At 39.1% G+C, this 17180-nt stretch overlaps 1 protein-coding gene across 2 annotated transcripts; it reads right to left on the bottom strand.

Annotated features, from left to right (window-relative positions):
• Window positions 1–880: 880 nt before the first annotated feature.
• LOC306996662 (uncharacterized protein) lies at window positions 881–13507 on the bottom strand. Of its 2 annotated transcripts, none has more exons than XM_079609401.1 (10): window positions 12858–13507; window positions 11332–11488; window positions 11027–11119; window positions 10807–10881; window positions 10416–10502; window positions 9946–10026; window positions 9816–9842; window positions 9501–9577; window positions 7799–7842; window positions 881–952 (listed from the first exon to the last, which is right to left on the bottom strand). In XM_079609401.1, the coding sequence occupies exons 1-10, from the start codon at window positions 13071–13073 to the stop codon at window positions 916–918; spliced, it is 894 nt and encodes a 297-aa protein (XP_079465527.1). In that variant the 5' UTR covers window positions 13074–13507; the 3' UTR covers window positions 881–915. The 2 variants fall into 2 exon arrangements, with proteins under 2 accessions (XP_079465527.1, XP_079465528.1); XM_079609402.1 differs by having other exon boundaries at window positions 10416–10493.
• Window positions 13508–17180: the final 3673 nt, after the last annotated feature.

Here is a 17180-nt window from a genome sequence, read left to right as displayed (position 1 = left end):
AATACAAATGCGTCCCCAGTCCTGCTATTCCCCAGTTCTCCATACCAACAAGCCTAAATGCTGTTAGTATGATGCCTACTAAAGGAAAAGCTTAGTATATTCATTCAAGTCTTCATGTACATCCTAGTATTAAAATTACTACACAATGATCTCTGCTAGGTCACTTACATGATAGAGTGCGGATCGGGCCGACTTTTTCAGTCCGAGCCCGGCCCGCGTCCGACAGAGCAGTAACCGAACCCGACCCGAGCCCGACAGGCATAAAGATATTTATGTTCGAGCCCGACCCGAGCCCGACAGTTAAAATCCCATTTTTTTCTCATACTAATGACAATTGTACGATTGTTTGTGTGGAAAGCACGCTTTTATTAAGCAACTGTAGGAAGGCAATCGGAAATGTCAACAGGACAAGCGCATCAGCGCGCGGAGCAACAAGCGCTCTTAACACAGGCGCGCGCACATTATGCACGCGTTTCGTTGTCACGGCTACATAAACAAATGTCCGCACACAGAAAGACGGATGTTATGGTAATATTTTACATGTATTTTAATCACAAAAACGAACGTTTGCATCAAGTGAAAGCATCAGGCACATCGGCTGCCTACATAAGCTGTTTTAAATTTAAAATGTTCAATGCCTTATCGCGCTGATGTGACCGAGCCCGACCCGAACCCGAACATAATTTCTAAATATCTGTCCGAACCCGGCCCGGCCCGTCGGGTACCGGCGGGTCCCGTCGGGCTCGGGTCGGGTATCCATCCTCTATTACATGAGTGTGAGTGATGTTAGACATGACATGGAGTAAATAAAAATCTTTATTAAATCAATACAAACCTAACAAAAATGAACAAATAACATAAAAAAAATAAACTAGACAAGGATCAATTTGCATAAAAATAAAACTGGAGTGTGTCTCAAGCCGTCTGCCAGGTTGGAGGCCAGGTTTTCCCGCTGAAAAAAGACAAGAGATAGGTGGTTAGTGAAAAAGGTATGAATAATGACTTACCATTCAATGCTGTAACGTCTACACTACACTATTACACAATATTAGTACAGTAATTAAGATGTAAGTCAAGGTGTTCAAGTCAAGTCAAGTCATCTTTATTTATATAGCGCTTTTTACAATACAGATTGTATCAAAGCAGCTTCACAGTGATAACATGAAAATAATACAAAAAATAATTTCATCATCATCCACCTTTAAGGCAGATCTATAATATTGTTGAATATTGAATGTCCCCAACTAAGCAAGCCAGAAGGTAAGGCAACAGCGGCAAGGAACCAAAACTCCATCAGGTGACAGAAGGGAGAAAAAAACCTTGGGAGAACCCAGGCTCAGTCGGGGGCCAGTTCTCCTCTGGCCAATGAGTAAACAGTGTATGAAGTTCAGAATGAATCAGAGTATTTGTCCAGTTCCGGTTGTTTGAAGTCAGAGTGGAGAGGAGGAGAGACTGGTTGACACTTCAGGTCAGCGGCGTCGTCGTCGTGTCCTGGCGCTGGTCCTTCATCAGATCTGGATACGGCCTGGTTCCAGTGGACAGCGGTAAACCTCGGGATAGACAGAGAGACTAATATTAGCGTAGACGCCGTCCTTCTTATGATGTACCAAGTACATCAGGATTACGGGAAGTGTTCCCGGTCCCGGCTGTTCTAAACTATGCAGCCTAATTATATAAGTCTATAATGTGTTATGTGTATGCTAGGCTGAAGAGATGTGTTTTTAGTCTAGATTTGAACTGACAGAGTGTGTCTGCTTCCCGGACAATGGTAGGAAGACTGTTCCAAAGTTTTGGTGCTAAATAGGAAAAGGATCTACCGCCAGCAGTCGATTTTGATATTCTAGGTATTATTAACTGACCGGAATTTTGAGATCGCAGTAGACGTGAAGGACTATAATGCGTTAAGAGCTCGCTCAAGTACTGCGGAGCTAAACCATTTAGTGCTTTGTAAGTGATCAGCAATATTTTAAAATTTATCCGATGTTTAATAGGCAGCCAATGCAGTGTTGACAGAACAGGGCTAATATGGTCATACTTCCTGGTTCTAGTAAGAACTCGAGCTGCTGCGTTTTGAACTAGCTGTAGTTTGTTTATTAAGCGTGCAGGGCAACCACCCAGTAGAGCATTACAATAATCTAGCCTTGAGGTCATAAACGCATGAACTAATTGTTCTGCATTATTCATTGAGAGCATATGACGTAATTTAGATATATTTTTAAGATGGAAGAAAGCGGTTTTACAGATACTAGACACATGACTTTCAAATGAAAGATTGGTATCAAAGAGCACACCCAGGTTCCTAACCGACGACGAAGACTTAACAGAGCAGCCATCAAGTGTTAGACAGTACTCTAGGTTATTACGTGTGGAAGTTTTTTGTCCAATAATTAGAATCTCTGTTTTTTCTGAATTTAGTAGTAGGAAATTACTAGTCATCCAATTTTTTATATCGGCTATGCATTCCGTTGATTTTGTGAATTCGTAGGTTTCGTTAGGTTTTGAAGAAATATACAGCTGAGTATCGTCGGCATAACAGTGAAAGCTAATTCCATGTTTCCTAATGATATCTCCTAATGGTAGCATATACAGAGTGAACAGCAGCGGTCCTAGTACTGAGCCTTGTGGTACGCCATACTGAACTTGTGATTGATAAGACATCTCTTCATTTACTGCTACAAACTGATAACGGTCAGATAAGTATGATTTAAACCATGCTAGTGCAATTCCACTAATGCCAACATAATGTTCGAGTCTATTTAAAAGGATGTTGTGGTCAATGGTGTCAAATGCAGCACTAAGATCCAGTAATACTAATAGAGAGATACAACCACGATCGGATGATAAGAGCAAATCATTTGTGACTCTAACGAGAGCTGTCTCGGTACTATGGTACGGTCTAAATCCGGACTGAAAATCCTCGCAGATATCATTTCTTTCAAGAAAGGAACACAGTTGTGAGGATACTGCTTTTTCTAATATTTTTGACAGAAATGGCAGATTAGAGATCGGCCTGTAATTGACTAGCTTTGTAGGATCAAGTTGCTGTTTTTTAACAAGCGGTTTAATCATAGCTAGCTTAAAGGTTTTTGGTACGTATCCTAGAGACAAAGATGAATTAATGATATTAAGAAGAGGATCTATGACATCTGGAAGCATCTCTTTCAGCAGCTTAGTCGGTATAGGGTCTAACATGCACGTTGTCGATTTAGATGATTTGACGAGTTTGCAAAATTCTTCCTCTCCTATAGCAATGAATGAATCAAATTTTCCCTCAGGGAGACTACAATGCACTTCCTGATGCGATACTGTATTAGACGGTTGCATAGTTATAATTTTGTCCCTGATATTATCGATCTTATAAGTGAAGAAGTTCATAAAGTCATTACTGCTGTGTTGCATGGAAACTTCTGGGCTTGAAGCTTTCTTTTTCGTTAGTTTAGCCACTGTTTCAAATAAATACCTAGGATTATGTTTATTATCTTCTAATAGGGTTGAAAAATAAGCAGATCTAGCAGCTTTTAAAGCCTCTCTGTAAGCAATCGAGCTCTCCTTCCATGAAATCCTAAACACCTCTAGTTTTGTTTTCTTCCAGTTGCGCTCCATTTTTCTGGCTGCTCTCTTAAGGGCCTGAGTGTGCTCGTTGTGCCACGGCGTTGGACTATGTTCTTTAATCTTCTTTAAGCGCAGCGGAGCAACTGTGTCTAAAGTGCTGGAAAAGAGAGAGTTAAAAGTTTCTGTTGCAATATCAAGTTCTTCTAAGCTATCCGGGATGCTGAGATGATGAAACTGATTAGGAAGATTACATTTACATTTACATTTATGCATTTGGCAGACGCTTTTATCCAAAGCGACTTACATTGCTTTATCCTATACATTTATACATAGGTATGTGCAATCCCCTGGGATCGAACCCACAACCTTGCGTTGTTAACGCAATGCTCTTACCACTGAGCTACAGGAAAGCAGATTATTGATAAAGCAATCTTTAGTGGCAGAAGTGATCGGTCTAACATATTTATAACACGGAGTCGGCTTTGCAGCCTTGGCTAAATGTAATTTACACGAGACTAGATAGTGATCTGAGATGTCATCGCTCTGTTGCAGTATTTCAACGGCATCAATATCTATTCCATGTGATAGTATTAGATCTAAAGTATGATTACGACAATGAGTCGGTCCTGACACGTGTTGTCTAACTCCAATTGAGTTTATAATGTCTTTAAATGCCAATCCCAATGCATCTTTTTCATTATCTATGTGTATATTAAAGTCACCAACAATTAGTACTTTATCTGCAGCCAATACTAATTCTGATAGAAAGTCCGCAAATTCTTTGATAAAGTCTGTATGGTGCCCTGGTGGCCTGTATACAGTAGCCAGCAGAATTTTCAAACGTGATTTATCGTTTACACTAGATATTTTTACATTAAGCACCAACACTTCAAAAGAATTATATTTACAACTAGATTTCTTAGTGGTTTTGAAAATATTACTATAAATTACAGCAACACCTCCTCCTTTGCGTTTCAGACGAGGTTCATGTTTATAACCGTAATCTTGTGGGGTTGACTCATTTAAAGCAATGTAATCGTTTGGTTTTAGCCAGGTTTCTGTTAAACACAGCACATCTAGGTTATAATCTGTAATCATATCATTAACTATTAGCGCTTTTGAAGTAAGAGATCGAATATTCAGCAACCCAAGCTTTATCATTTGCTCATTTGTATTATATCTGTTTTTTATTTGTTGAACATCAATTAAATTTTTTACCTTAGATGGGTTTGAACGTATTTTGGATTTCCAAGTTCGGGGAACAGACACAGTATCTATATGATGATATCTCGGTGAAAGAGGCTCTATGTGATGGGATTTATCTGACCTTGGTGACGTGAGGCCGCTAGCAGACGGTCGGGTAAGCCAGTCTGTCTGCTTCCTGACCTGAGGCCCAGATTGTCATGTTTTAGCTCTAAGACTATGAGCCAAATTACTAGAGAGAAGAGCAGCACCATCCCAGGAGGGATGAATACCATCTCTTTTCAACAGGTCAGGTTTGCCCCAAAAACTTTTCCAATTGTCTATGAATTCTATATTATTCTGCGGACACCACCCAGACAGCCAGCCATTGAGTGAACACAATCTACTAACTATCTCATCACTCCGGCGAACAGGAAGGGGGCCAGAGCAAATTACAGTGCTTGACATCGTACTTGCGAGTTCACACACCTCTTTAATATTAATTTTGGTGATCTCCGACTGGCGAAGTCGAACATCATTAGTGCCGACGTGAATAATAATCTTAGAGAATTTACGTTTAGCATTAGCCAGCACTTTCAAATTTGCTTTGATGTCAGGCGCTCTGGCTCCCGGCAAACATGTGACTATGGTGGCTGGTGTCTCTATTTTCACGTTCCGTGTAATAGAATCGCCAATAACTAGGGCACAATCAGAATAATTCTCAGTGGGTGTTTCACTGAGCGGGGCAAATCGATTTGTTATCGGAACGGAAAAGGGGTTTTTTGATCCGCGACTACAGCGATCTCTCACTGTCACCCATCTGCCCTGCTGCACGGGCTCTACTTCAGCCGGAACCGACTCATGTAAAGAGTTCACTAGGCTAGGCGCATCCAAAATAGTATCTAAAGCTCTAGCACTCTTCTTACTATTCTCGATTAAAGTTTGGATGCGTGTCTCTAGTTCTGAAATCTTCTCCGTCAGCCTGACTGTCTCCTTGCATTTATCACATATAAATCCTATATTGCCGACAGAGAAGGCTATGGTAAACATGTGACATGAAGTGCAGGTGACAATAACAGGAGAAGACATTACTCACCGTGTTTGTTGACTGATTCTTACTCACCTGGGCTTTTATGAACTCAAAGGCGCGGGCGCGCGAGAGAAAAATAAATAACTGAGCGCACGGGTGGTGCGTTAAAAGGCTAGCGAGTTAGCGTATTGTGCTGACAATAACGGAAGCTAGCAATGTCAGGTTAATCTGAGATGTTGAGTAAGATGTATTTAGTAGTATAAACAACTAGAATTTATAATAAATGATGGTTCAAAACAGAAAGAAATACGAAGCTAATACGAGGCTTAGACGCAGCAAACAAACTCACAGCAGCAGCAGTCACAGCGAGGCAGACAGGAGCAATCGATCCACACATTCAATAGGAGAGATGTTAAGATTAACCATAGGCCTAAACATTTTAAATAGCATCTAGAGTTTTTAATAAACAAAGGAAAATATCTAGACAACACCGTTTACAACTGGTAACTGGTAACTCATAACCTAATACAATTAAAGGGTTAGTTCACCCAAAAATGAAAATAATGTCATTAATGACTCACCCTCATGTCGTTCTAAGCCCGTAAGACCTCCGTTCATCTTCGGAACACAGTTTAAGATATTTTAGATTTAGTCCGAGAGCTTTCTGTCCGTCCATTGAAACTGTATATACAGTATACTGTCCATGTCCAGAAAGGTAATAAAAACATCATCAAAGTAGTCCATGTGACATCAGTGGGTTAGTTAGAAGTTTTTGAAGCATCGAAAATACTTTTTGGTCCAAAAATAACACAAAATAAGACTTTATTCAGCATTGTATTCTCTCCCGGGTCTGTTGTGAATCTGCGTTCAGGACTCCGCAGTGACGCTGCTGACGTAAGACGCTGATGACGTGTTATCTGGTGCGCCCGAGCTTTGTTTACAGTCTGAGGGAGACGCACGCTATATTCAAGCTATTCTACATTGTTTGCGTGGATATCATTTTTTAATGGTGCGTAAATGTGCATGTCGCGGATGAGACACTTTTACAGCGTGCGTTTCCCTCAGTCTATAAATGAAGCTCGGGCGCACCAGATAACACGTCATCAGCGTCTTTCGCCATCAGCGTAACTGTGAAGGATTGACAACAAACCCGGGAGAGAATACAATGCTGAATAAAGTCTTATTTTGTGTTATTTTTGGACCAAAAAGTATTTTCGATGCTTCAAAAACTTCTAACTAACCCACTGATGTCACATGGACTACTTTGATGATGTTTTTATTACCTTTATGGACATGGACAGTATACTGTATATACAGTTTCAATGGACGGACAGAAAGCTCTCGGACTAAATCTAAAATATCTTAAACTGTGTTCCGAAGATGAACGGAGGTCTTACGGGCTTAGAACGACATGAGGGTGAGTCATTAATGACATTATTTTCAATTTTGGGTGAACTAACCCTTTAAGATAGTAGTATAGAGTATACAGTAGTATACAGTAGATTGCAAAGACTTAAAAACAGAATTTTGATAATGCAATCTTGTCTGGCCTCGCTTAAAGCCCTCATTTATCAATCTTGCGTCGAAGCGGGCGTATATGTTGGCGTAAGATTATGCTTACACTCCTCTCCCTGCCTGATTTATGAAGCTGTGCATACCTTTGAAACCCAGGTGTACGCAATACCTGCCCTTGATAAATGCCGCGGCTGAAAACGTTCGTCATTAGATTAACACGACCCTATATATTCACGTCTCCGCCCCCCAACCCCCGGTTACAAGGGTGTGGTAAACACAACTTTAGGTATATCCATTACAACCATCATGATCACAAGCTACGGCTATAGGTCAATAGTTCTTATTCAGCAGTTCCACTTGACTCTAAATGTCAAAATACACTTGAGACATGTTTATTTTCCTTTGTTTTCCATGCAACGTGTTGTCTTTGAAGTTGCTGGAAGGTTTGTGTTGTGCATTGCAATGTAAAATGGGGTATAATGTAAAAAAGGGTGAACTGTCCAAGCAAGGGTACCATACCATAGATCGCAGGGCATCCAGTCGTACAGGAGTTCGGTCTTCCCCTGTGGAAGGCAAAAAAAGACATGGAAATGTGTTACATAAAATATTTCACACAGAATTACAATGCAAACTTAAATTGAATGATTTGGAGTGACATTAGGTGATCAATTTTCAAATAATTTCAGTAATTTCAAAATTATTGTAAGATGAAAACCCCTTGAGATGTGACATCTAGTTTTCGAGGGGGCCTCTAATGCATGATTGTTTTTGAGAATGCACCAATAAAAATTAGTTTCCCTCCCTACACAAACAATTTCTCACTCAATTTAGTGTGCTTTTTAATAATTGATCTAAAAAAAACTTTGCCTACCTTCCTTTGTGTACCAGTTTTCTCTAAACTTCTAAAAACCTTATTACATTTTGCTTTACTTATTTGTAAATTAGACATTTGTACCACTCACTCTGAGACATTTTAAATGATACTAAACATAATACTCAATGATAATCATTCACATTAAACCATATGTATTCTTGTGTGATTTGTTGTTGTGCATTAGAGAGAGAATGAAATGTAGATTAGGTGAGACTACATGAGTGCAAATGTTCATTTCCAGCAAGGTCCTTTGTCTTACTGAGCAGTGGTCGTTCTTCAACCAGTTTTTCCAGTCTTACAAGACTAAAGATAATAGGAACAATAATATTTCCCAGAACAACAATCAGGTCCATATTCTGATTACTTGCAAGCAATAGTCTGTCAGGATAGCAACCATCATGTAGTTAACAGGGAAGAGGGTTCCCACCCTTTCTCCTCATCAAATATAAGGACCTTTAAAGGATATTTCTAGGCATTTAAAAATAAATGTTTAGAGACATGGATCATGGGCAAATCTTATCGAAGTGACAACAAGAATTCCCTGGTCATACAATTGCCACTAAATTTCACTATGGACATGCATTCGAAATTTAGCAATAGGACACACTCCACTGTGACTACAGGAGATACAGTGGTTAGCTTTGCTAACATCTAAGCAGATGATGCGGGTCCCACCAATTAAGGTTCGCTTAGTTCAATTTATGATTAACTTGATAACTGAGTACTTGTATATGGTTCAGTGGCATGCTGCTGGGGTACCTGGGCTTCGAGTAGTGTGTGCCCAAGAAGGAGCACTAGCATTCTCAGTTACTTTCTGAGTTTGTCACAGGACAACTTCTAAACTAGCAGTGCAAGAGCCTTAAGGTTTTTTTTTTCACCAAGATTGTATTTTTTAAATCAAATACCTTTTTTACAGTTTTATATGATTTTAGTTGCAGTTTAAACCTTGCAGAAAAAGTATGCTGGTTGCTGGATGGTCTAAGCTAGTCTAAGCTAGGGCGGGCTGAAAGAGAAAATGGTGCACTCCAGCGCTTAACATACGTCACGACCAAGTAGCGATTGGTTGAAGCAGAAAGCCCAAAAGGAAGCAAATATCCCAATGGATAGGTTCCAGGTGCTTTGCAAAAAAAGTGAAAGATTGTGAAAGCGTTTTGTGTATCAGGCTAAGAATGGCCATCATAGGATGGTCAAACCAACTAAACCATCAAATCTCATGCAAAAACATCAACTGGTAAAAAAATGGCTGATCAAACCAGCTTCAAAACATGCTTAGGCTAGCCAAGATGTATTTTCTGTAGGGAAGACATAATTTCAGATAACACAATCTAACTACCTCTCCAATCCTACCTTTCTCTGCCTTGTCCGTATTATCCCACGGTATGGGTGCACATCCCGATTGTTGTGGGGGCAATCTTTTGTACTCACTGTAAAACATAAGTACATAGAGTAGTGAATGATAAATGATAATTCAAATGCATGTAGCTGGAAAAATACTTAATACTTGAAAAACTTACGTATCTACAGCACGAACACTATGCATACAATTCATATGGAAATTAATAAAACCAATAATATTAGGAAGACCTGCACAACAATTCAATTAATACTCTGAGTTGATAATGTAAAAGATGACAGAATATCAGATGTCAGATTTTAATTCACCTCTCTTCCTCTGATTTCGTCTTTTCCCTATATAAACAAATAGACTTGGTTCAGAACAGTACAGAGATTTGAAGCTTAAGCATATTCTTTCAAAGATAAAGAACAGAAATACAGCTGAAGAGCTTAAGACCTTGTCCTTTAAGAGGTTGATCAGCCACATCCACAGCCACAGTCCCAGCCCCCTGGTCCACGGATATTATGGCTACTGAATCTGAAATGAGTGAAGAGATAGCTTTGTCTATCATAATATACAATTAGGTCATAACAGAGATCTGGAAAAAAAGAAGAGCTTAAAGTGATACTACAGAGTACATCCAACCACAGCCCTGTTGTTTGAGCCTCCCAAGTGCTGTTGGTAGGAAGAAAAACAAGATAATTTAATACAGCATAGACTACATAGCAAACCATCTGTTTACGCTAATACAATGACACCATGAGCTCATTTTCAGTTTAATTTCTTATGGTACCATTCAGTGTAAAGTTCCTGTTCTCTATTTGGCTCATGTTGTACCAAATTATCTCGTTCTTGTTCCCACTGACAGCATACAGTGAGCTCAAATGACAGGGCTATGATTGGAAGTACTCCGGACACTGTAACACCTTGTACTGTAGGAGGAGGGCTAGGCAACAATTCTGGACCATCCTCAGTCCCAGCCCCCTGGTCCAAACTCTCACCGCCTGTCAAATCTGAGGATGAGAATGAGTGGAAAGAAGATGTTGTCTCTCCAAAGTGTATACACAGATGACATAATATACAGTACAATTAGGGGCTGTATTCACAAAGAATCTTAGGGATAAAAAGTATCTCAAGATTTTAGGAGAAAATTTTGTGCTAAGCCTTAGTGAGGACATTTTAACGTCATGTAGGAATTATTTTTGTGCTAAAATGAAATTCTTTGTGAATACAGCCCCTGGTCAAAATAGATATTTGCTGCTAAAGGACATCTCACAAGGATATAAAGAACAGATATAAAGCTGAAGAGCTTAAGACCTTGTCCAGTAAGAGGTTGATCAGCCACAGCCACAGTCCCAGCCCCCTGGTCCACGGATATTATGGCTACTGAATCTGAAGATAAGCGGAGAGATGGTGTTGTGTCTCATAAAAGTTTAAATAGGTGTAGTGAAAATACATCTGCTGCTAAAGCACATTCTCACAAAAATCTCAAGGAGAACACAATGAAGTGAAGGCACCAAATCTGGGCCAAACGCACCTTGTTCTCTTGTTAATGGGGTAATCTCAAAATTTAAAGTGACAGTAGCCTCCCCAGGTTCATGGCTACTGTCTGTTGCCTGGTCTGTATTTACTAGAAGAATACACAGAAACAATTTATTATACGCAATTAGGTCACAATGTGAAAGCTAAGGCAAAATAAAACAATACCCACAAGCCTCAGATACTCAGTGAAGCACAGTTGCCCTTACTATTTCCAATCATTGCTCAACACCATCTATTCCTAAATAATAATATAAAAAAAAATACATAGATAAAGTTTATAGTATATAAATATAGTCTTACCTTCAACCATCATTTTAAAAATTTCATAAATGTTTTGCACACAGGTCTGTGCACCTTTGCCCAACACTTGATCTTTAGGCAAGATCATTTTGGCCTTTTTTTGTGGATATTCCACCAGGAGCAAAGGCCTCCAGCCGACCGCGTGCAGCTTCTCTATCTAAAGATACAAAATAAAAAACATTAAACCAATTACAAGTGCTTTGGTGTGGCTGTGTATGGATCTTTGTCTGTTTATCACAATATCACAAAGCTAGGACACAAATGCAGGTCCACACGAAATACTTAGGGTCAAAGCAGACTTTTGTAACATCACAAGGAAAAGCTGTATTCAAGATCCCAGAAGCCCTTTGCATGGCTGACTTAACAGGCATGATCAAGAGAAAATTAGCTTGATCAACTTAGCTGAATAGTAGGCTAACTACCGGTAGGTATGACTTTTTTGTTGTTGAAATAGTGTTATTGACCCACAGAATGCTTTGCATTAAGCCAGACAGACAGCCAGTCAGCCACCCATCTGAAACAAGCCTAAAATAAACACAAGCGAGAAAACTACAAGACAAGAACACAAGACCAAAAGAGTAAAAGTATGCACATGCACCTGCATAAACGTCTAAGGCCACATTTACACATAGCCGGGTATTTAGAGAAACGAATATTTCTCCCCCTCCGTTTTCAATAATAACATCGTGCACACAACCCGCATAAATACGCCGTCGAGCGCCTTTATAACTATGCCAAACCTATGGGCGGCAGTGTAGGGAGAAGGATAAAGCCATGCAAGCCAATCAGAATCCTCAGAATCGACAAGAGAGAACCTAAAACCCCGTTTCTCCCAGTTGACACGACAACATATAACCGGCGTTTTCAGAAATCTCCACTTTGGCCGGAGTTTTTAGAAATGATCGTTTTCTGGGATAAAAACGGCGTTTTCGTGTAAATGACAGGCCAAAACGCAGAGAAATATCTGCGTTTTCCCATCGTGTAAACAGGGCCTAAGTAGCAATGTCGCAAGGTTAGTAGTGCTTCATATCAAGAACAGTGTTAGTAGTATTACTTTTGGTGAACACTAAATGCCATTTCGTATGAGATGCAGTTTGACTGACAGTCACAAACAAGGTCAGATGGTAGCACCATTAGATTTCAGTGTGATATCTAATGCACCTGTGTCTTATTGGCCAAGTTCAGTTCACGTGTCAAATAGCTCACAAAATGTGATGTCAACTGAGCGCCATGTGCTTACATACTGGTGCTTGTTGTGCACAGGGGAAAGTCAACTGTTCTTCATATGAAGCACTGTGAAACATCTTACAGTGCTGCAGCCTCTGAGCTCAGTGATCCTGAGAGTCTTTGGTCTGTTTGCAACGTTTTTCAATGACAGTAGAGTACAGTTAAGATGCTAAAACTGTTGAATAAATAGCTTTCATAAAGATGTTATTGCATTATCTTGTCTCAGTCAAAATCAGAAAGTCCCCTCAAGTACCCAAAAATAACTGGACTATGGTGACAAAACAACAAAAATTACTTACCAAAATGACGGCATCGTCCCACAAATGTGAGGTCACCTGATTTTTTTTGGTGTTGGCAACCCATGTTTGTTTTTTTTGCTCAAATTTTTCGATCTTTTTGTTTAGGCGGACATTTTTAGGCTGTGGAGCCTTGCACATGGGGCACTTCTTGAAGCCATTAAAAACTTTTTTTTTACACGCTGGGCAGGTCTTCTTGAGCCCTCCACCTTTTGACATGTTTTGATGCTGTAAATCAGACAGAAGGCATATTGTCTATTATTAAGGCATGTCTATTACCATTGTAGAAAACTACAAATTCCTTTATTGCTAAGACATTTTAACTACACAACAATGGTGTCAATCTTTTAACAGTTATTTTGCAGTTATGTCGAAGTACGTTTGTGACTAATTCAGAGAATCCAGTATAATCGTTGTGATTTGCTGTGCCTACATCAAACATGTTAGTAGTAAGGCTACACCCCTAATGCTACAAAAAGATATGCACTGCAGATGTGCTGACAAAACATAGGGCTATAACACCGCTGCATTTTGAACCTTTTGATGATTGAAATTTGCATCAACAAGCCTGTCTATTATGCTTTAGTTTAACTTGTCTTTATAAGTTTTATGCTTATATCTATCACCTTCTCTGGTATATACCAGCGTCACAAACATGACTTTGTCCTGGTTCAGTTATGATACAATTTTAAGACACTGGATTTACTCCAAACATCGGAATGTCAGACTAACTGATGGTTATGTTTGATGGCCGCTTTTTTAGTAAGTAACCATAAAAAACACAAATCAAAAACTACTAAATATAAAATAAAATACTACACTACTTCAATGTAAATTAAATGTCTAGAACATCATACCTCAACAGCAACTACAAAAAACAATATGTAATACCAATAGTGATTTTCATAGACATGGGTGTAACATCTTCAAAGACTGGGTGGTTTTCCGACATGGTACATGCACAGATACAATACAAAAATACAGACAATAATAGACACACAATACAGATATGAAGATGTGTGTGTGTGTGTGTGAGAGAGAGGGGAGGGGAGGGGAGGGGAGGGGGGGGGTGATGTGGGGGAGAGAGAGAAAGGGAGAACTAGAGAAAAACAGAGTGAGAGAGACAGAGAGAGATTGAAAGAGTGGCTCTTAAAAGTGCCTTTGTGTTCTATGTATACAAGAGATAGAGATATGGAGATATGATGTAGAACAGCAAAAAATCTGTAGAACAGACAAGAAAGCATCATTAGATATATCTCTGAGAAAAAATATAATAATGTCTACATTAACGCGATACACTAGACAGGTGAATAGGGTACAATTTTAAAATAATAGATATCACCATGAAACGTCCTCAGTTGATTACTATACACAAGTATATAAAAACAATGTATTACAAGTTTTTGAAATTTTTGTTTAATTATGCATAGTAGGCATTATCTAATTATAAATGCGCAATTTTGCATATATTTTCGGTAACATAAATCTGAACATATGATAAAGCCAGGTGCAAAACTTAAGTTTACACACAAGATGAAAAAATAAATGTCAGATGGATTTCAGGATCCGGCCTAAATGCTTCCATTACTTAGGAAATCAAAAAATATAACTTACTAAAACAAAAAATAAAATCTATTTTCGCCATATTTGTTTTAATTAAAATGTCACATAAATCAGGCCAGGAATGATTTACAAATCCCTTTGAAAATATCTTAGAATATTTAGAATACTAAGAAAATAATAAGAATACTGCTAAGTATATAACAACTGGAAAGTTTGGTGTACATAGGTGCTACATAGGCCGAGATGTTTGTAATATAAAAAGTCACAATATCTTGTCAAATCTTTAGTAATGAACAATACAACCCATCTAAAACGAATCAAAACTTATAACTCAACATTTATAGATAGTAAATAAGCAACGCAGGTCTGAGATACATACCGATTTGTAGATGGGATCCTCGCAATGACTGGAAAAACCGCAAAATTCTAGGATGCGCGCAAGGAAGTGTGACGTCTCGCCGTCATGGCAACAGACTCGTCCGATTTAATATTAATTTATTATTAGTCTTCATTGTTTTTTGTTTTCGTTGTCTGTATATGCCTATCTGTCAATTAAAACATTTAAAAAAAATAGTAAATTAGTCCAAATATTATTTACACTAAGATGATGGATGGGAGTTTGATTGATCAAGCCTGCCTCTAGTGATCCGGTTATCCGTGTGTCCACCACGAAAGAATCCGTGGTGCCATCACAGAATTTGACAATAAGCAAAAGGCTATACAAACTGATCGAGATAAGATGTTCAGTTTAATTAGGCTACATTGCATCGCAAACACAGACAACTTGAATAGCCTACTTAAAATGTCAAAATCAGCAATTTAGGCAATATCGTCCAGTGAATGTGAAAACATCTGTGGCGACCACTGAATATTCCGTGGTCCCGTCACGGAAGAAGAATCCGTGGTGCCATCACAGAATTTGGCAATAAGCAAAAGGATAGCCTACAAACTGATCAGGGGAGATAAGAGGTTCACATTTTAATTAGGCTACATTGCATCGCAAACTAATATGGAATAGCCTACTTAAAGTGTTAAAATCAGCAGGTAATATCGTCCAGTCAGTGAATGTGAAACAATCCATGGCGACCACTGAATATTCCGTGGTTCCGTCACGGAAAAAGAATCCGTGGTGCCATCACAGAATTTGACAATAAGCAAAAGACTATACAAACTGATCAGGGGAGAATAGGTTCACAGTTTAATTAGGCTACATTGCATCGCAAACTCAGACCACTGGAATAGCCTACTTAAAGTGTTAAAATCAGCAGGTAATATCGTCCAGTGAATGTGAAACAATCCATGGCGACCACTGAATATTCCGTGGTTCCTTCACGGAAGAGTTACGTGGTTCCGTCACGGAAAAAGAATCCGTGGTGCCATCACAGAATTTGACAATAAGCAAAAGGCTATACAAACTGATCAGGGGAGAATAGGTTCACAGTTTAATTAGGCTGCATTGCATTGCAAACACAGTCAACTGGAATAGCCTACTTAAAGTGTTAAAATCAGCAGGTAATATCGTCCAGTGAATGTGAAACAATCCGTGGCGACCACTGAATATTCCGTGGTAACGTCACGGAATTAAGGGTGACCAGAAGTTATCCTAGCGATCAAACGACGACAGAACAATGCAATATCAAGTTAAAATCACTTTAAAACTAAATATTTAAAGTAAAGTACTTTAAGTGAACTAAGAATATTTAAAGCGATACCTTTCCAAATGATAAAACGACGTCTAGTGGGGGAACGCATGTGTTGTAACAGTCCAGGTGTGGACCACGGATGCTGCCTGTCATTGACTTACAATAGGCATCACATCCGTGGGCACATCACGGAATTTTCGGCGATTCCGTGAAACTGCCACAGATTTTGAGTTAAGGGGCCGTGTTCATTTCACGGAATTCTGTGAGATCAGGTTGGTTAAATAATGTGCTTTTTTGCCATTTGTTGTGTATCTTTGGATTATGTTGTGTTGTAAATAAATCCAAACAATCATTCTTTGTGCAAGGTTCCTCATAATGATAGTGCCTGAGAGCTCCTAATAGGGCCATTATGGGAGGGTCTTTGTCTCTCTCAGGTGTGAAACACTCAATATTCATGGGTGGTTTACGCCTACTCGCATAAAGCTTTCTTACACAAGATGTCTTAAAAAATTTAAATCAATATATTGTCTTGGATTCAAGATGAATGGCGTCCTCCTTTTTAAGTTTGATTTGGGTGCTCTTCGGTCCAAGGTAGAACATCTTAACATCTTGTGCTGAATGCAGTGTAATAAGACTTTAGCCAGGAAAATGTCACAAGTAACAGAAATAAGCACAAATGTTAGAGCATGTCAGAACACCTCCAGGACCCAGAAAACACCTCAGACCCCAGAGGGTTAATATAACTCTGATTGTGTTTATCTGAAAGAAGAATGTCATATACACCTATGACTTGAGGGGGACCGAAAAATGCAGAACAATTAGTTCATAAATTCATGACATCAAGGCTAGATTATTGTAATGCTCTACTGGGTGGTTGCCCTGCACGCTTAATAAACAAACTACAGCTGGTCCAAAACGCAGCAGCTCGAGTTTTTACCAGAACCAGGAACTATGACCATATTAGCCCAGTTCTGTCAACACTGCATTGGCTCCCTATTAAATATCTTATACATTTTAAAATATTGCTGATTACTTACAAAGCACTAAATGGTTTAGCTCCGCAGTACTTGAGCGAGCTCTTAACGCATTATAGTCCTTCACGTCTACTGCGATCTCAAAA

This window comes from Phoxinus phoxinus (assembly GCF_949152265.1).
Source record: "Phoxinus phoxinus genome assembly, chromosome: 4".
NCBI classification, from domain to species: domain Eukaryota; kingdom Metazoa; phylum Chordata; class Actinopteri; order Cypriniformes; family Leuciscidae; genus Phoxinus; species Phoxinus phoxinus.
The sequence above is the reverse complement of the archived record's forward strand: the minus strand, read 5'-3'. Positions and strand labels throughout refer to the sequence as shown.